At 39.7% G+C, this 20,631-nt stretch overlaps 1 protein-coding gene across 2 annotated transcripts in view; it reads left to right on the forward strand.

Moving 5' to 3' along the window:
* The window catches only part of LOC121278911 (band 4.1-like protein 3), a 196,534-nt gene that overhangs the window by 107,790 nt on the left and 68,113 nt on the right, over nt 1-20,631 (forward strand). For both annotated transcript variants that reach the window (XM_041189446.1, XM_041189447.1), the window contains 4 exons: nt 7,398-7,616; nt 10,123-10,210; nt 15,018-15,170; nt 18,652-18,749. In XM_041189446.1, coding sequence (XP_041045380.1) covers nt 7,398-7,616; nt 10,123-10,210; nt 15,018-15,170; nt 18,652-18,749 — 558 coding nt within the window. The remainder of the gene's footprint in view (nt 1-7,397; nt 7,617-10,122; nt 10,211-15,017; nt 15,171-18,651; nt 18,750-20,631) is intronic.

Below are 20,631 nucleotides of genomic sequence, written 5' to 3' on the forward strand. Positions count from 1 at the left end.
TTAAACTCGCAGTCTACTTCACTTCAAATGTAATTAAATCACACACAGACCCAACTGTACTTACCTCCATAAACCCACTTCACAATAAACCAGAAAAATATTATGAAAATTATATCTTAGTTTCATGACGCTGCTCCATTTCTAAGGTGAATTTGAGTGCAGGATGGAGCCCACAGGCCAAATCCAAACAGCCTGTGCTTGCAAATCTCAAAACTCAATATCTAACATTAGATGTGGTTCTGCAATTGGACAGTATTTGCTAAATAATCCTCAGTGTGCTAAGAAATCCACTGACAACCAATTTAAGATTCAGTCAGGCTCACAGTGTGGCGCATTTGCGTATCCTGGAAGCTACATACATTAATACACAGGGCCCTGTTCTTTGCAGACAGAAAGAACATATATGTTCGTTATGCCTGTTTCAGCTAAACAAAATAAATGACAGCTATTTGGTGACTCATTCGGGTTAAGTCACCTGGTTTAAATTTCAAGCAATGTTTGACAGTTAACTGTCAGTCCCCATCACTGGTGTATTCTCCATGGCAAAGCCTCTACCAATCAGAGTCCACTGGTCAACCAATCAGCACTCTCTTAAGATACAGTATAAATTGTTGTTTACTCCTTATATTGGTATTCTTGCAAAGTGTCCCGATGAGTGGAAGATGAAAAGCTTAGACATCTTTCAGCAGTACTGAGGTTCTATACTATCAAACAACTATATTTCAGTTGATTAGTTATTAAGGTTCAGAATCGGCACTAGACAAGTTTAATACTGCAGTCAGCACTGCTGTATTGATTTTCTTCTTCTACAAGCAGTTTTAGCCACAATTCTGGTGATGCTCTGAAAATCATTTAAGATTAATTACTGTGCAATCAATTAGGGTGTACAGGCCACCAGCCATCTCTCTAAGGTTTAGAAGCATCTGGAGATGAGCGTGCTTCAATATTATTGGGGCTTTAGCAGTTGCTGCCACTGACACTCTAACTGCAATGATGAAAATTCAGTAGTGCCATTCTGGGATGCCATTGGGCCAATGCAAGTTTATGCATCGTTTTCCCAGTTGATGCTGTTTTAACTACTGAAGGAGATGTAAGTAATTTGCAAATAATTAAGTTACCCAATTCTGAGAGTGCCACAATTTCATTTTGTAGCTTTACATTTTGAGCCTCCAGCAGCTCCCCACTTTGGCACAGCGCTTCCTCTCTTCTTCCAGGCTCTCTCTTTTCTAACGCAGGGATGCCCTCTCTTTCTCCTGACCTTCTTATCCTGCTTTTGAAGCTGTGATTGGTTGGAGGTGGTGGTAGGGGAGGGCCTCAGGCACCTCCTGCAACCCCACGGGACTTTATGCTTTCACATGCTCCTGGGGCTAGGAAACTTGTGTTGGCGTCTGAGTCCCATGCTCCTTTTGCCCAGTTGACATCCACTCTCACTCATGGTGGTGGTGAGCTGACTGTTTCGGGCCTCCTTCATTTGGGCAGATATTTTCTTCTAGAGTGTCTCTTGTTCTCGGCGACTCTCCACCATGCTTGGACATCACCTCTTTTGAGGTTTCTGTGATTAAAAAAATTAATCAGGGCAATATTGTGCAACATACAGTATGCAAAAATAATCCTTGAAATGTTGCCTGGGTTGTATGAGAGGGTGCTCCCACATCTTCCTAGATCTTGAAGTACTGATTCAACATTCTACTGATCAAAGATTACCCTGGTAGGTAAATGCATGATTTTTCCATATTTAGTTGATGTCAGCGATGTCATAAGCAGATTGGCCAGGGGCCAATCTGAGTTTTGCCTTTCAGGTTGAAAATTGGTGGTGGGTCACAGGGATGACCTTGAAGTGCAAGCGTTGGGATAGCTTTCTGGGAAGTATGTGTTGACCTGAACAGGAGTCATCCTGTTAACTGCCCTCTGAAATGACCTAACAAGCCACTCCATTCAAGGGGAATTGGAGATGCACAACAACTGCTGGTTGCTCCCTCTCCATTGTGGGTAAGAACCTGGTCATCAGGTGTTGCTGTATATGGTGCAGGTCTGGCCCATTCCTCACTCTTCTACTGTGGTGATCACCTGAGCCATCTTATGCTTTATCTGGAGATTGAAAGTGGGCCGAATTCGCAGGGACACAATGTACAAACCTCTAGGTAAAGTGAGGGGAAAACGTGCCCAACATTGCTCTCCTCCTGATGGCCACCTTTGTGTGTGGCTGCATCAAGCTGTGCACAGGCCCTTGGAATGCACTCACTAAGTGTCCCTACGTGCTGAGGTTCTACCTGTCCCCGGTGTTGCGAAGGATAGGTCTGGCCACGCTGCCGTGGAACGCTCCAAGTAGTTGGACTGTGCCGCGCCACCTGTCCCTCGTGGAAAAATTTATGCAGAGAAACACCTTTGACCACAATTCCATCAGGCAGTAATGTTCTAGAGGCCCTGCAGGATAAAGAGATGGTGAATAGTCAGATGGTTCCCTGAGCAGACTGTCAGTCATTTGGCAGAACTTTCCAACAAGCACTAAGAAGTAGCTTGGCTGGTGTTAAGAAAGGCCCTCCCTGTTGGATCCTTTCTACATGCCAGGAGTCTCACCCCCTCCACACATTGCCCTTGAGGTGGCTGTGGTGGGGAAGAGATTGGTGTCCGCCTCCTTGTGGACTGTGCCTTTCCAAAGAAAGTCTGGAGAGAGATGCAGTGGTTTTTGCTGAGGTTTACCCCGAGCAGTTCTGTGACACAGAACTCTGTGCTGTACGGGCTGTTCCCCGTAGACACACCAAGACAAACATCAGCTGCAGCTGGAGTATCATCAACTTGGTGAAAGACGCTCTTTGGTCTGCCTGATATATATTGCTCTTCCAGTGCAAAGAGTTGTCCCCCACTGAGTGCTGCAGACTGGCACATTACAAAGTCCAGGACTATATGCTGATGGATGCACTAAAGCTTGGGGCAGCTGCCGAAGAGGAGCAATGGGGAAAGGTCACTGTCCAAGACCTTTCAGCCATAGTGCACCATGGGGCTGGGAATTGTATAGACCCCTTGGGCTGTATAAATCTCACTGAATGTAAGCAGTGAATATACATGTATCACAATTGTGTTGAAGCACCTCAGAGTGCAACATAATCTATGTAGACAACTTAAATACTGTCTGACTGTGTAATGACCATTTTGAAATGTCTGTAATGTTCCTTTGACTATATTAAAGCGCCTCAGGGTGTGAGATGATCTATGTGGAAAACTTGAATATTATTGTACTTTTCGTGATGGCCATTTGGAAATGTTTTGTAATGTTCTTTCAGACATACTATGAATAAAGTATATTTTTGCAAAAATACGGCCTTGGCAGATGCCCAAATCCCATGAAAGATAATTTTTTTTAAAAAAATTAAGCACCTGTTCAACTCCCTTTTAAAATTATTTATGTGATTAGCTTCCACCCTCTCTTCAGGCAGTGTGTTCCGGATTTCAACTGAGTGAAAACATTTCTCCTCATCTCCTCTCTTGATCCTTTGCCAATGATTTTGAATCTTCTCCTGCCCATTTCACCATTTTCTCTATGTCATCCTGATGCCTATAACTATCCCCGTCATGATCAAGTTTTGTATCATCTTCAAACTTTATAATGCTGCTGCCTACGCCTAACTATAGGTCATTCATAGAAATTGTGAAGAGTAATAGATCCAAAAACTGACCCTTGGGGAGGATCACAGCAAACCACTTCACAGACTGAAAAACATCTGTTCACCTTTATCCTTTGTTGTCAAAGTCATTTGGCAGAATGCCTCATCGCCAGAACTTTCCAACAAGCACTAAGAAGTAGCTTGGCTGGTGGTGAGAAAGGCCCTCCCTGTTGGATCCTTCCTACATGCTAGGAGTCTCACCCCCTCCACGCATTGCCCTCGAGGTGGCTGTGGTGGGGAAAGAGATTGGTGTCTGCTTCCTTGTGGAATGTGCCTTTGCAAAGAAAGTCTGGAGAGAGATGCAGTGGTTTTTGCTGAGGTTTACCCCGAGCAGTTCTGTGACACAGAACTCTGTGCTGTACGGGCTGTTCCCCGTAGACACACCAAGACAAACATCAACTGCAGCTGGAGGATCATCAACTTGGTGAAAGACGCTCTTTGGTCTGCCTGAATAGTGTTGCTGTCGCTGAGCCAATTTTGTATCCATAATGCCACTTTCCCCTCAATTCCATGGGCTTCAAGCTTCTTAATAAGTCTCAGGTGTCACACTTTGGTGAATGCCTTCCCATAGTCTGCGCGTGTTGCTTTTGCACTATCTTGAACAACCTCTGTCACCTCATCAAAGAATTCAGTTAAGGTTGTCAGACATGATTTGACTTTAAAAAATCCATGCAAGCTCTCCTTGATTAAGTTATTTTGTCCCTGATGTTTTTCAATAATTTCCCACCCACCGTTGTAAGGCTAACTGGCTTCTACTTTCCTGGTTTACCTCTCCCCTTGGAGTGGCACTATTCTTGTACACATTCAGGTTTGGAAGATTGTAACCAATGCCTCTGCTATTTCTATCTTTGCTTCTTGAGCAACTGAGGGTGCATTCTATCTCGACCAGGTGAATTACCAACTCCCAGTAGGGGAGGTAGTGATATTGTTGGGAGGTGGCGGCATACTGGTATTGTCACTGAACTAGTAACCCAGAGACCCAAAATGATGCTCTGGGGAACCAGGTTTGAATCCCACCATGGCAGATGGTGGAATTTGAATTCAATAAAAAAAATAATCTGGATCATGAAATCATTGTTGATTGTCGTAAAAACCCATCTGGTTCACTAGTGCCCTTTAGCGAAGGAAATCTGCTGTCCTTCCCTGGTGGCCTACGTGTGACTCCAGATCCACAGCAATGTGGACTCTTAAATGCACTCTGAAAGGCCTAGCAAGCCACTTAGTTGTATCAAACAGCTAGGAAGTCAATAAGGGATGTGTGCCTACACCTTTTTGACTGCAGTGTTCAAGAAGGCAGCTCACCACCACCTTTTCAAAGACAATTGGGGATAGGAAATAAATGCTGGCCTAGCAAAGCCCACACCCCATGAATGAATTAAAAAAAAAAGTAATGCTAGACTTTTGAATACAGTTTCACTATTACTATCCTGCCCATAACTTCACTCCCCTCTCTTAGTGCAACCTTTACACCATCTAAGATAAAAGCAAAATAATGTAGATGCTGGAAATCTGAAACAAAAACAGAAAATGCTGGAAAAACTCAGGTCTAACAGCATCTGTGGAGAGAAAAATAGAGTTAATGTTTCAAGCTCTGAAGAAGAGTCATATAGACTCGAAACATTAACTCTGTTTTTCTCTCCATAGATGCTGTTAGACCTGCTGAGTTTTTCCAGCATTTTCTGCTTTTGCTTTACATCATCTGCTTCCCTTGTGAACCCAGATGAAAATACTCATTTAATATTTTGCCACACCTCTTAAGGAACATTGCATTGTTGAGGTGCCATCTTTTGGATGAAATGTTAAACCGAGACCCCATCCATCTCTTCGGGAGGATGTAAAAGATCCCACGAAATTATTTTGAAGAAGGGCAGGGGGTTACCCCGGTGACCTGGTTAATATTTATCCCTCAGTCAGTATCACAAAAAGTAGATTGCATGGTCATTCCTGTTTGTGGGAGTTGGCTGAGTGCAAATTAGCTGCTGCATTTCCTATATTACAACAGCGATTACACTTCAAAAAGTACTTCATTGGTGATAAAAAGCTTTGAGATGTCCCATGTCCATAAAAATTGCCATATAAAGGCCGGTCTTTTTAGGATTCAACTTAATGATTCTAATTAATGTTGTACCCTCACTCTTGTATTCGCCATAATCTTGCTGATTGTTAATTAAATCTTGCTTCTGATATTTGCCATGAGCCTCCATTTTGAAAAAAATGTTAAGTTCATTTCCTTTGTCATCCAGGGTTAGCTTTTGGTATGCAATCTTTTCACTTCGTAAAAATATGCCTAGTTTGTACCTGAGCTATGTTTTCCCTGAATGCCTTCCATCGCTCTGTTACTGCTTCCACTTGCAATCGCTTTTTTCAGTCTACCTGTGGTTGGTTCCACCTTTAATCAATTAAATTAGCTCTTCCCCAAGTCGAGTATTTTTACATTTAGATATTTTCTGGCCTTTTTCAATAATTATTTTAAACAAAACAATATGATGACTGTTAGCAAGATGGCCTACTATAACACACTACTTGCCCAATTTCATTTCACAGAAGCAAACCCAAAACTGCTTCCTTCTTTGTTGGACTGGAGACATGTCAATTGAGAAAGTTCTCCTGTGTACGTATCAGAATTTCCCCTCCTTCCTTATTCTTAGCACTTTCTTCCTGGTCTACACTAGTGTAAAGCAAGTCTCCTAACATTACTACTCTATTTTTGTTATGTGCCGTTGAAATTTGCTGATGTACCTAGTGCTAGGCTGGAATGAATCCAAACTATAAAAGTTCCAGCAACCCTGACCTTAGCTTTAGTTGGCAATGCCCAACGGTGTAGAGCATGTTGTAGATTTGCGAGAAAATGTTCCAGGTGAAATGAAGTGTAGTCGTTTTTTTGATAAATTGAGAACTGCCTGTTAATTCTGGTGTGAAACTGGTGAGTTGGTCAACAGTTTCTCTAAATTTTAAATGGGAGCTTGAAGTGATCATAAATGCATTTTTATTTAGAAAATTACAGTTTAAAAATGTTGCTGAGAGTCTATTAAATATATACTTTCTGGGACTCTCTAATTTTGTGACTTCAGATTACCTTTTTAATCTTATTAAAGAAATACTGGAGACATGACTTTATAGCCTTATTCTCAAGTATGAGCAATTTGTTCTTAACTTATTTTGAGGCAATTTTTTTAAAGAAACCTGTGTCGATTGGTCTGTTGAAAATCACTATTTTAAAATAGTTTCTCACGTTGTATAGTGCGATGTTTCAATGCTCACATCTTGCATTTTCATTATTATCTGCACTACTTTACTGAGAGTCTAGAATGCCTTTCAGGCACAGGGAAATGCTCACTGAGGAACAGCTTTTAAAGCCCTCCTTTCATTTACTGCTTTAAAAAAAATGCCTGAATGTGATCTCCCTGATTTTCTTTTGTTTTCCTTCTACATCACAGCAGTTCTGAAGTAATTACGGTGACATGCATTTAAATCAAAACCAGCACATCATCATACTTAATTTTTGTCTGGACTGTGGTGACTAATTATCAGATTTTGAATATGATGCATCCTGGGATAGTTCTGTCAAGTGAAACTTAAGCCAGGAGTGTGGTTTCAAGTACAAGCCCTGTATATTAAAAAAAAACTTGGGTGTGACTTTTTAAACCTGTGGATGCTTCCAAAAGTTAAATTATATTCAAAAGTGCTGTGGTTTGGAAAGATCTCGAGTTTCAATGTGTGTTTTTTTCAATATAGGTATTACTTGTGTCTGCAGCTGAGGGATGATATTGTCTCTGGACGATTGCCATGTTCTTTTGCCACACATGTATTGCTTGGTTCCTACACTGTCCAAGCAGAACTTGGAGACTATGACCCAGATGAATATGGCACTGACTACATCAGTGAGTTTCGCTTTGCTCCGAATGAAACTAAGGAACTGGAAGAAAAGGTGATAGAACTACACAAAAGCCACAAGTAAGTGCATGGCATATATTATAGTGTCAAATTTGGTGTTTTAAAGTTGAACAAATTGCTTTTCTTTTGATCTATGAGTAATTTAAAAGCAGGTCCACAAATTCCAACTTAAGATTTCTGTATACATTTGGATTTGCTTAAAGCTGTGAGCTAATAAACATTTTGATTATAAAAGTCAAATCAAGATAATACTAATAAATGTCCATGAACTCTGCAAAGTATGAATTGTTGCTTTGAAACTTTAGCATTCTACGACATTAGATATTTAAACAGCAACAGGAATATGAGTTGGCTTACTGCATAAGGTCTGTGTAAAATTTTATCGTATCAAATGCCCCTTTTTCAGTGTTGTGTGCCCTTTTAAAACTGTCACTATTACTCTCCCCTTCAACTATATCTTTGGTCCTCTAGTCTCATCCCTCTGTTCTTTTATTCATTTCCATTCAGTTCATACTCCTGTTCCTTTCCCTCATGCTCAGCATCCACCTGTATCTCTTTTCTCATTATAAAATGCTCTGAGACTTCTTCCTGTACCTAAGTACATCAGCAGTGTAGTTCTGGAGGATAGACATCAAAATGCCAATATATCATCTGGAAGTGGAGGACTAATACACAATGCCATGGGAATGAGGATGTTGGTTTTGTCATCCATGGTGCTGATTTACTAGATCAGCTGTGCTGTCAGAAAGTGGATGGCAGCAGCAAACACATATAATCTACACTGTTTCTTACAGAAAAATTGTCACTAAACTCCTCTACTGAATGTGCGTGTATATATTTTTTAAAAAAGCAAACTGTGTAGGTTTAACAGATTTTGAAAGCACTACTAAACATGGCAGTAACAAGAAATGTGATCACAGCGTAAAAAATAGAATTATATAACATAAAATGATTACAGCACAGAGGGATCCATTTGGTCTTTCAAGTACACATCAGCTCTCTGCAAGTCAAGTTCACCTAGTCCTATACCCCTCCTTTTCCTCATAACCCTGTACTTATTTTACCTTCAGATGATCATCCCCTTCCCTTTTGAAAGCCACAATTGAATATGTCTTTACCACACTGAAGGGCTGTGCATTCCAGATCCTAACCACTTAATACATAAAAAGTGTTCTCTCATGTCACCATCAGTTCTTTCACCAATCACAAATCTGTGTCCTCTAGTTCTCAACCCTTTGACCAAACGGAACAGTTTGTCTCCACCTCTTGACAACACCCTTCTTGATTTTAAACACCTCTTGAATCTCTTATCAACCTTCTCTGTTACAACCTACCCTCATAAGAGGAACCATTCTCTTAAATCTTTTTCTGCACCCTCTCTGAAGCCTTCACATCGTTCCTAAAGTGCAGCACCCAGAATTGAACATTGCTCCAGTTGAGTCCAAACTAGTGCTTTATAAATATAATAACTTCCTTGGAAAAACTCAGCAGGTCTGTCTCCACCGATGCTGCCAGACCTGCTGAGTTTTTCCAGGTAATTCTGTTTTTGTTTTTGTTTTGGATTTCCAGCATCCGCAGTATTTTTGTTTTTATATATTAATAACTTCCTTGCTTTTGTATGCTATGCCTTTATTTATAAATGTATAAAGTCCAGGACACTGTATGCCTTTTTAACCACTTTCCCAACTTGCCCTGACATCTTCAATGAGTTGTGCACATATACCCCCTGGTCTCTCTGTTCCTGTACCCCTTTTAGAATTGTATTTTTTTATTTTATATTGTCTCTCCTGATTTGTCTACCAAAATGTATTACTTCATATTTCTCTGCATTAAATTTCATCTGCCAGGTTTCTTCCCATTCCAGCAGCCTATGTCCTCTTGGATTTCATCATTACCCTCCTCATAGTAGGTCACAATACTTACAAGTTTTGTGCCATCTGCATATTTTGAAATTGTAGACAGTGTGCCAAAGTCTGTCGTGAATATAGATCAAGAAAAGCAATGGTCAGGCACTGACTCCTGAGAAACCCCACTGTATACATTTTAATTTGTTTGCAATGTAAATAAATGGCATTTCGTGAATTTGTGTTTTTTCCTATGTTGTTTGTTTTATCATTAAATAATTCTAAATTAAGAAACTTTAAACCTCTTTTTCTAAACAGAAGGCGTGCAGTATGTTGAGTTAAATTAAGCAGGGACTAATACTTTGCTAATTTGTGTGTTGCCACCTAATCCATGAAGTGATATTTGTATTAGAAAACATGCAACCCAAAACATGCTTGGTCTTCAGGATACAGAGTAGTCTCTCAATTGGGAATAATTTATTGACAAAGCTCTTTTAGAAGAAGCAATGCCCAATTAGTCCATGAGTCTTTATGCTCTTCACAAAATATGCAAAATGATTACTGAAGAGGTAGGCACGTATCGTTGTGCATTTTCACTCGGATTAAAGTAACAACGTTTGGGAGGATTTGACTTGTTTTGAGATGGATTTGTCAAAGCTTTCAAAAATTTGAAGTTGGGATGTGAGCCGAATGAAAATCTAGTTTTTGCTTTTGCATTTTAGGGGTATGACACCGGCTGAAGCAGAGATGCATTTTTTGGAGAATGCCAAAAAGCTGTCCATGTATGGAGTGGATCTACATCATGCTAAGGTATTACTTCAATATGTGAACCAAGTGGATCATTCCAGAACGCATCTGTGCCTAATTGAATTGATAAGTTGATTTTCTGCTGGAAAATATTGCTTTTACAAAAGACAAGTCTCTCCCTCTCTCAATAGTGGTGCTGAACCAAACAATTAATGCAACTGGGAACAGATTGTAGGGGCATCCACTTTATTGCAGCCGATATGAATCTTTTCTAGTTCTCAGTTCAGTTGTAACATGATAGCAATTATCAGGGCTGATCACGAAGAGATAAAAAGATAAACGGTGCTTGTGATCAGTTAGATAACGTACCAGATGCACTGATAGACGGTAATAAATGGCATCAGCAAATGTTTGTTTTGCTACACAATTGTTGAAGTTACAAGCCACTTAAAAGCTCTTTAAACTGTGATTAACCTTCCATCCTATCCAACAATTTAAAAACAACATGGAACACATCCAGGTTAAGTACTAAGTGTTCAGGTTCCCTGCACCCAGCTTTCCTCTGCTAAGTAAAACTCTGTACTTCATTGAAAAGTTTCGTGTACACTACCTGTGCATCAATCTTCTGCAACATCACAGGCTAATCCTACTCACACAGCTGTAACTAGTAAAGCTAGCATTTACGATATTTTTGAATATATAATCAAAAAGTAAGTACAATTTCATGGCAGAATATTAAACATTTGGTGACAAAAGTTTTTTTTGTCAATTGGACGTCTTCAGATCAAATTCTTGAGAAATGTCCACATTCTTTTCCTCTGATTTGAAGTGCACATTTCTCTCAAAGACACTTTCTCCACTTACCTAAATTTAGAGATTTTAGGGACAGGTTGGCAGGGAAACTACTGAAGGGAAACTACTAGAGTTCAGGTTTTAAACTGTATATCTTATCAGCACAGGGCATCAGTAAGCTTCTTGGTGTTCATCCATCCAGGACCTGCCTCCCTGCTCAGGCATTAGCTTATAGGTTTATTTATCATTGCTTGTGAGTAATTTCATTCCCCAGTAACTCTTGATGGGCGCTTTCAGGGCTATTGAGGAGATTGGCTAACTAGTTAATCATCATGAGTGACCTATATTGCTGATAACTGCCTGTCTCCACTGACAGATTACCAAATTTTCTCTCTGGTTCAACAACATGCAATTATATAGCATCTTAAACAATGTGTCCATGACTTTTCACAGGAGCCTTATCAGACAAAATATGACACTCAGCTATATGAGATGTTAGGACAGGTGACCAAAAGTTTAGTCAAAGAGGTAAGTTTGAAGGGGTGATATAAAGGAGGGGACAGAGGTAAAGGTTTAGAGAGAGAACCCTAGAACTCAAGCCCAGTGGTGGGGCAAAGAAAATGGTAGATGTACAAGAGTCAAGATATGGAGTAATGCTGACTTTACGCAAAGTTTCAGGACTGGGGCAAGTTAGTGACTTGGAGGGGTGACTGGGCTTTGAAAACAACACGCTTTTTAATGTAGGGGAGGAAACGGCAGCAGAGTTATGATGAGCCAAAGTTTACAAGGGCGGAAGATGGAAGGACAGGGGAGAGCATTGGAATAATTGAATCTGGAGATAACAAAGGCATGGGTGAGGGCTTCCATAACAGGTGGATCATTTTTGAGTCTGCCACATAGGTTTTCCTGGATCAGGTTAGTTCCATGATGACATACCTGGCAATGGGAGCAGATGGCTTTGTGCTACCAACGTCTGTTGGCCAACACCCCACAGAGGTAGTAAGCATCATGCCTTTTATCTAAAGACTCCTTCATAGCAACTTGAATTAAGAAATCTTAACAGGAGTAAAAGTTGTATATGGCATTGGTTTATAGATATCAAGAGCATCAAGATCGGTGACGAATCAGAGGTTAGGCATGTTGTCTTGAAGCTAACGTAATCCCCAAAAGACCTACCTTCCTTTATTCCCCTATTCCTCCCAAGGAAGGCAGTCACTAGTATTCAGATGTCTGGAAAGTATGGATTTAACCCTTTGTTAAACAGATGCAGCAGATACAAGAAATAATGCTGAGGCATGGTGAGCAGCTAAACTTGCAGATGACACAAAGATAGGTAGGAAAGTATATTGTGAAGAGGATATAAGGAAGTTACAGATGGATTTAGATAGGATGAGTGAGTGGGCAAAAATCTGGCAAAGGTAGGTAGATTCTGTTAGGTAAAGGAATCAAAGGTTATCAGGGGTAGATGGGAATGTGGAATTCAAAACAAACAGATCAGCCATGATCTTATTGAATGGCAGAGCCAGGTTCGATGGGCCAAATGGACTACTTACGCTCCTGTTTCCTACGTTCATATAACTCATTATAAAATGTACTTGAATTGTAGCTATCCTTCTGAATTCATGAATACACATCAAAACAGTGTTTCCATCATCTGGGGTGCTGAACATCAACAGCAGCTGTTTGCCTCTTTGCAACTTACTCAACAATCGGTATGAAACAGTGGATGTGTGTATGTGCATATGTACGCAGACCTGGTTCACAAGCAACCTCTTATCTTGAGTTTCCTCAGTAGGTATTTGACAGGCATCCATCTACCCTGAGAGTAGTGAAAGGGCCACTTACTCCCCCACGTAGCTGAGTAATGGGCATTTATAGTCCAAAGTTCTCTCCCATCACCCCTCCCCTTACTGTTACAACCACTCCCCTCCACCATAACTCAATCCTATTTTAGCCCAGAACTCATGAACTCATGCACAAGTTGATGAAAACTTTTCCACTGCATGTCTAAGATCAGCAAACTAAGGAGACTAGACTACCAGTACAATAAGAAGCATGAAGCAGAAGAGATAAGTGAAAAGAGCCGAAATAGAATGAAAGGCAAAAGAGAAAAATAAACTCAAAAAGATCATTGAAAACAGAAGAAGGGTGAAAACCAGACATCATGTGAAGATAAGAAAAGGACCAATATGAAAAGAAGGAAATCAAATGAACAGGAAGTAGGAGTGTGAATGTATTCAGTCAGGCAATAATTAGGTAGACTAAAGGCCATCACCCGGCCTCTTAAGATTTGGGGTAGTGTGACCACTGGTTGCAAGCACAAAAAGTCCTTTCCCATTGCCAGAGTGAAGGGTAGATTGGAAGAAGTGAGGGGGAAAAAAATCACTGTCCATATTATTTACATGGCCTCACCTTTAGCAAATTGGCTCCAGAAATTGAACTACCTTAAGTCTGGGAAATTATTTACTAACATCCAGTTGACTTTTTTCCCTTGCAACAAAATTGGTGATAGAGACATAAAAGCATAATTCCTTTTAAGTTATTTGAACAACAACAACTTATATTTATACAGCTGCTTTAATGTGGTAAAGCATCCCAAGGCACTTCATGGCAGTGTTAGCAAACAAAATTTTGCACTAAGCCACAAAAGGAGATATTAGGGCATATGGCAAAAAGCTTGACCAAAGAGGTAGGTTTCAAGGAACATCTTAAAAGAGGAAAGAGAAGTAGAGAGACAGAGAAGTTTAGGGAGGGAATTCCAGAGCTGAGGTCCTTGGCAACTAAAGGTATGGCTGCCAGCGAGTAAAATCCAGAATTTTTAAGAAACCAAAATTAGATGAGCACAGATATCTCTTGACGGTTGTGGGGCTGGGGGAGATTGCAGAGGAGTGGGGAGGGAATGTAGAGATTTGAAAGCAAGGATGAGAATTTTAAATCTGAATTGTTGCTTAACTGGGAGCAAATGTCAGTCAGCAAGCACAGGGTTGATGAGTGAACAGGATTAGTGGAAGTTGGACACAAGGTTTGGGTGACTACAAGTTTCAGAGGATAAAATGTGGGAAGCTGGCCAGGAGTGCATCGGCATATTTAATTCTAGAAGTATCAGTGGTGTGGGTGAGCATTTCAGCAGCAGATGGGCAGAGTTGGGCAATGTTATGGAGTTGGAAATGGGCGATCTCAGTGATGGTGCGGACGTATGATTGGGAGCTCATCTCGAGGCCAAGTATGACAAGATTGTGAACATTCTGGTTCAGCCATAGATTGTTGCCAGGGAGAAGAATATAGTCAATGGCTAGATAACTTGTGGCTGGAGCTGAAGACAGCAGCTCTATTTATATTGCCCGTCTGCCTCACTGTTTAGCTTTATGACATACAGGTTACTATAGTTTAGTTTTATATCCAGTCACACTCATTTGTCACAGTAATTGTAAAGTAATTCCATAAATTTTCTGACATTCTCCTGATCAGCTGCCTTAAATTTAACAGATGAGCAGATGTAGCAGATAAACATGTAGATTGGTTTTCCCCTATAGTTGCAAGTCAATTTAGAGAACTTGTGTTGTGAAATCTGGGCATTTAAAGCTAGTGCTCAAAGTAGTTGAAAATTTGAATCCTGGGGTTTCTGCTAGGATTTCTGCAGTGGAAGAAGTGCAGCAGAGCAGAACCTGTGTCTGTCCAAAGTGAAACCTGCTGACCCTGTTTCGAGTTCTGAGGGTTGGGTCATTAGCATTCTCAAGGCATTCACAAAGTATCTGTCAGTTGAGGCTGACATCAGCGATGTCAGCCTCAACTGACGCTCAAAATATCTGATTGACTTCTGTCCACAGCCAACTACTGGAATTGCCCAGTCCCCCCACTACCAGAGAAAATCCTGGCAAAACTAAGGGCCACCTCATTTTTCACATTTCCTACCCACCACTGTCGAGATGTTCCCAGTGCTTGGATGAAATTTCAGGCCCGTAGTATTTTGTGGTTTAGCAATACCAGAATATTTAATGAAATTGTGTATCTGGCTGTTTCTAATATGCACTAGATTGAAGACAATCTGTCAGAATACTTCGTTTTTTTGTTTTACAAGGATTCTGAAGGAGTTGACATCATGCTTGGTGTGTGTGCCAGTGGCTTGCTGATTTACAGAGACCGGCTAAGAATAAACAGATTTGCCTGGCCCAAGGTTCTCAAGATCTCGTACAAACGGAATAACTTCTATATCAAAATCCGACCCAGTGAAGTAAGTTCAAATGTGAGGTTTCCATCTCCTTTGGTTGCTAATTATATCTAGCACTTTCTGAATGTACAGTATGCAGTAGAATGTTACTGTATTGAGTGCAAATTCTGTACAAGTAAGAATTATCTTTTCAGCACTTTAGAGCTCAGAAGTGTTAGGCTTACTTGTTTTTACTTGCATATCACATCGTTTCAAGTGACTCTTTAGAATTGTAAAGTTTTAATTGCTAAGTTATTTAAGAAGAAAGCACTCTGCTAAATAACAATTAAACCTAATTGTTTACAGTTGATCATCTTGGATCAATGTTTTATGAAATTTAACTCTATAGCACACAAAATATTGGATCAAATAAACATTTTTAATTCTGTGATTACCTGGCCTTGCCATCCACAGGAAATTATCAAACCTTTCTGTGGCTGTCTCAATAATCAAACACAAATATCCTTCTGGTAGCTACTTTCCAAGGGGTCAACACTAAGAATGATTTTATTCTTTTTCCAGCAGGCATTTACTGTTATGACTATCAACATTTTAAAATGCTGTGAGGCAAAAACAGTCAACAGTGTAGCATTACTTGAAGCAATAAAGCCCTGTTTGAATGTTGATCATTTAATATTAACTGCAGGCATTTTAGGAGGTGCACTACCTTGTGGGAAGGAAGTGAAAAATACAGAAATTCAATTTTTGTAGTGTATCTGTTTAACATGAGAAATGAAACATGCCACAAAACATAAGATGAGATTACCTTAAAAAGTAATTGAGTGCATGATGTACTGTTATACTGCTGTGCACCTGCATTATTTGTCAAGATATGCACAGGATATCAGAGTTAAAGAATACCTTGGAAGCTTGTTTGCAGTGGCTGCTTGCCCAATAGGGCTAAAAGACACAACACATTTGAGCAGACAAAGTACATTTAGAACAGGTCAGCATAGTACAATTTGTAACTTTTTGCATTCCTTAGTTCAATGCCACAGTCATTTTGGAAAGGTGCCTAATCCTTTGTTTAAATTTTGAGTGGCTGACTGCTGGCCTTGCACTTTGCTGCGTTTTAAAACATGCTGCTATTGCACTTTGCAGTAAAGTAGTATTAATGGTAGACCACTTTGCTGCTGCAGTGAGCAGACTTGTACAGTTTTTTAATCTAATTTGTATTTTGATTAACCTACGTTACCAGAATTATGCAGCATATACACTGACTCGAAGCAAACAAATCTTACTGTAGCATGCAATAAAGGAAATTATATATGTTGTGGTGCTGAATTAAATTAATGTCTCAATTTCAAATCTTGTTCTATTTAACTGTTACTGTGTTCATTTATTGGTTCATGCTTTTTAAGAATTATTGTTTGCGCATTAGGACTTATGGGTGGGCGTTGATATGCCCAAGTACCTAGATGGAGCTGGTAAGACATGTGAAATGCTTGAAGCAGTTGCATTCCTCCTTCTCTAATGTGGCTTTGAGTTCCACCTCTGTGTTATGATGAATGCTTTCCTAAAAATAGAGTTGCTCCATCCTATCTTGTAGCGGAACAGTGGCAAAGAGAGAAAAATATATTCCTGCTAGGGATTTCTTTCCTACTCCTTTGCATTTAACATAGGGTAGGAGAGTATTGCTGTATCCGTCTTGAGTAATATTCCTTCATAGCCATTATGGCATTTTCAGAAGTGTAAATGCTTCAGGTTAAGAGTTTTACTCATCAATTTTTAAACCTGTTTACAATTTTCCTCTAAACGTCCCCAAGCTGTTAGTTAGTTGAAAAAGGTGCAATGTGTGGACATGCTGTTCCTGTCTACAAAGGATAGGGCCCTGTCTGTGATGTCCAACATTATATATGATTGTGAGGTTGGACAGCACTTGCTAAACAATCCTGATTGTGCTAAGGATTACACTGACAACCAAGTTAAGTTCCTCAGTTGGGCTTGCAGTTGGGCTCACTACCGCATGCTAGAAACTACATATATTAAGACACAGGACCCTATCTTTTGCAGACAAAGGGAGCATGTCAACGCATTGCACCTTTTTCAACTAAACAAAAGCCTGGGGGATAGCCCAAGCTGGTTCATTCCTAGGGGTAATGCATTGACCAATCAGAGTCAACTTGCCTGGTTTGAATTTAAACAAAAGCTTGGCAGTTAACTGTTCCTTGGCACATTCTCCATGGCAAAGCCTTTAACAATCTGAGTCGACTTGCCAACCAACCAGCACTCTTCTCATGTGGTATAAATTGTTGTCCCCTCTACAATTGGTATTCTTGCAAATTGTCCTGATAAGTGTAAGGCATAATGTTTCAACAGCAAATCTCTTTTATTCAGCAATACTCTTAATATTAAATGTTTTAATTTTAACTTTTAATATTTCACATTTTTCCTGATTGTAATTTGTTCATTTTAAGGACTTTTTTAATCATGAAGTTTGTTGTTAAAATATGTTCTAAAGCAGCTGACTCTTTTCAAATCAGGAGGGTAGCTTGGATGGTGATTCCTCCTAAAACTGAGCTATATTGGTTAGGAGGGGACACTTAGAGACATGCCAGCTGTATTAGATTGGGACCATCACAGATATGGAGAAGGAGGGAAAGATATATTAAAACATTACCATTGATTTAATGAAGTGAATCCCGAGGTTCAAATGTTGTCCTCAAAAATCTTCAAGGCTTCACCAGTCTTCTGCTACAACTGTCCGAAGACCAGTAGAACCCATAACTTGCATTTTTATAACACTTGTAACTGTCGAATGAAAGTTCCGTGGGGTTTTGTGAATTTTTCTGGCATTTCAGAATGTGCCTTGTAAGATGCAGAACCTCTGCCAAGTTTTGTAAGGCAAACGCCATTGGGGCACCGTTCCTGTGGTGGGGATTCACTAAGCCAGAAGTTCACGCTTGCTTGATTCTACCGGTATCTAGAGTATTACTGGGTTCAGTAAACTCAATTAGGTAGCCCACTGTGGCAGGAAGAGGAAGTGTGTAGGTCAGCAAAGTGGCATGAACCTCTATACTGAAAGAACGGGACAATTAAAAAAAAAGCCTGAGGGAAACGTTGCTGGGGTCTTGGGTTGCCATGTTGCATTAAATTAGGTATTATGTGGGAGTCAGAAATTTGCCTGTAATAGTGCTGGAACCCTCCTCTGCAAACCTTCAGCTCTGGAGAACATTAGCTCACGCAATTGCACCTCGAGGCTTTACAGGGCTTTTGCCTTCAATTGTTCATACACCTTTCCAGCCTTTAAAAGGCACATTTTAAAAAAAAAGACTGATGATTACTCACAATTTGTCAGGTGAATAGGCACTCAGATATTTAAACAAATTTAGTACTTGTTTGAAGGTAAATGCTGACATAATTGCACAGAACCCTGTGTGGGCAAAGAAATTATGTAGTTGGTTCAGGAGGGATGCAGGACAGTGGAACTGTAGCCTAGTTTGGCTATAATGTTTTGATCTGTTTTCTCAGGAAAGCTTGACACTTTATGGTTTTTCCCTCCTAGCATGAGCAATTTGAGAGCACCATTGGGTTTAAACTTCCAAACCACAAAGCAGCAAAAAGGTTGTGGAAAGTGTGCATTGAGCATCACACATTCTTTAGGTAAGCTTGACCTTGACCTTTTAATTTGGAATTGATGAGAGTGGCCTCAGCCCAGCTGGTTTAGTCATTAGAATTTCTTTGTTACATTAGATGTCATCCAAGTCCTATTCTGTAATATCAAAACTTTAGCTTATCACTTATCGTTTTGTCTCAGAAATGCAAGTTAAGCTTCATTGGTGATTAGTTTAATCAGTAGAACACTGCAGCCTTGAAATTGCTGTGAGCAAAGTTAACAGACAAATGCTTAAAACACTAATTTCAAATTCCTCTTTGCTATTTTAATGGTGACACTAATCTATTTTAACTTTCTTAACACCTTCATTAAAATGAAAGGAATTTGGTATAATGTATCAAACATTTGAATGATAAACATGGCTGACGTAAATTTCCAGGTTGATATTTTTATCTCGCTTTAAAATTTGTACCACTGTTTATATTTATACAGGATTATCAAATAAAAATCAGTGTTCAATCCTATTCTATTCTTTGCTAACACCAAAAATTATTTTTGCTATCCCATATTTGATCTGCCTGACTGTGAAAGGTGCAGCAATTGTTTATTCAATGTTATTTTTTCACTTTGTGCTGTAAACTGTGTGCAACATCAGCCATAGGTTTTAAATGAGTCAGCTTAATTCTACCTTATTAATATTCTAGCATGAATTCTTATTTATTGTGATAGTTCAGGATTCTTCGGGTTTGGTATGAATTATATCATCCCAACAGCGAAGGAAGCAAGGTGTCAAGGCAACCTTGCATTGGTCTGCTGGACTCAAAGGGATACTATGGTCACAAATTGACTGCTATGCTGTCAATGTAATGGGATAAATAGACTTTTCTCAGCAGCCCTAATTGCCTAGCAATTGCAGAAAAGACCTGTCAATGCATGGACAGAGGATGGCTATGTGAGCAATATTTAGTTAGGAAACTTGTAGGGAGAGACACATCAATGCCATAAATTATGAGAACATACCAGTCAAGCAAAATCTGAAAAAGATCATGGATACTTGGCAAAGAATCAAGTATTTGCTACCATCCAAGACACATTGTATTTGCACCCAAACCTGCTAAGTTAGTGCAAGCAAATGGAAATGCATCCCAAGCAACTGTACTGATCACTTTGATTCCATGTAGCGCCACCAAAACCTTGCTTGCCCAAATCTTTTGAGTCCTAAATACACTGAAAACGTCATTTGAAGAACATAAACAGGAGATCATTCAGCGCATTGATCCTGCTTCGCTATTCAATATGAAGATGGCTGATCTTGGGCTTCAACTGTTTTTTAATCAAATTTTGCTTTTGAACTGATATTTAATACAGTTTTTTTTTTTGAAAATTCAGTCACTGGGAGAACTCTTTGTTCTTTGAATTGTGTCTTGGTATCTTGGAGGAAAAATTGGATAAAGCTCAAAAAACACAAAAATCTAACTCTGCCTTGAATAAATTCAATGACTCAGCTTCCACTGCTTTCTGGGGAAGAAAATTCCACATACAATGACTCTCGGAGAAAAAAAATCTTCTCATACCTGTTTTAGAAGGGAAATCTCTTAATCTTAAACTGTGTCCCTAGTTCTCATCTCCCCCACAAGTGGAAACATTCTCCTGGTATCTACCATATTCAAATCAGGATCTTGTATGTTTCAATAAGATCACCTCTCGTTCTTTGAAGCGCCAATGGGTACAGGCCCAATCTGTTCAACCTTTCTTCATAAAATAAGCTCCACATCCCAGGAATGAGTTGAGTGAACCTTCTCTGAACTACTTCTCACGCAATTATATATATTTTTCAAATAGACCAAAACTGTACACAGTATTCCAGATGTGGCCTTGCCAGGGCCCTGTACAGCTGTGGTAAACTTACCACTTTTATATTCTATTCCT

The sequence above is a fragment of the Carcharodon carcharias genome, chromosome 6 (assembly GCF_017639515.1).
Source record: "Carcharodon carcharias isolate sCarCar2 chromosome 6, sCarCar2.pri, whole genome shotgun sequence".
NCBI lineage: Eukaryota > Metazoa > Chordata > Chondrichthyes > Lamniformes > Lamnidae > Carcharodon > Carcharodon carcharias.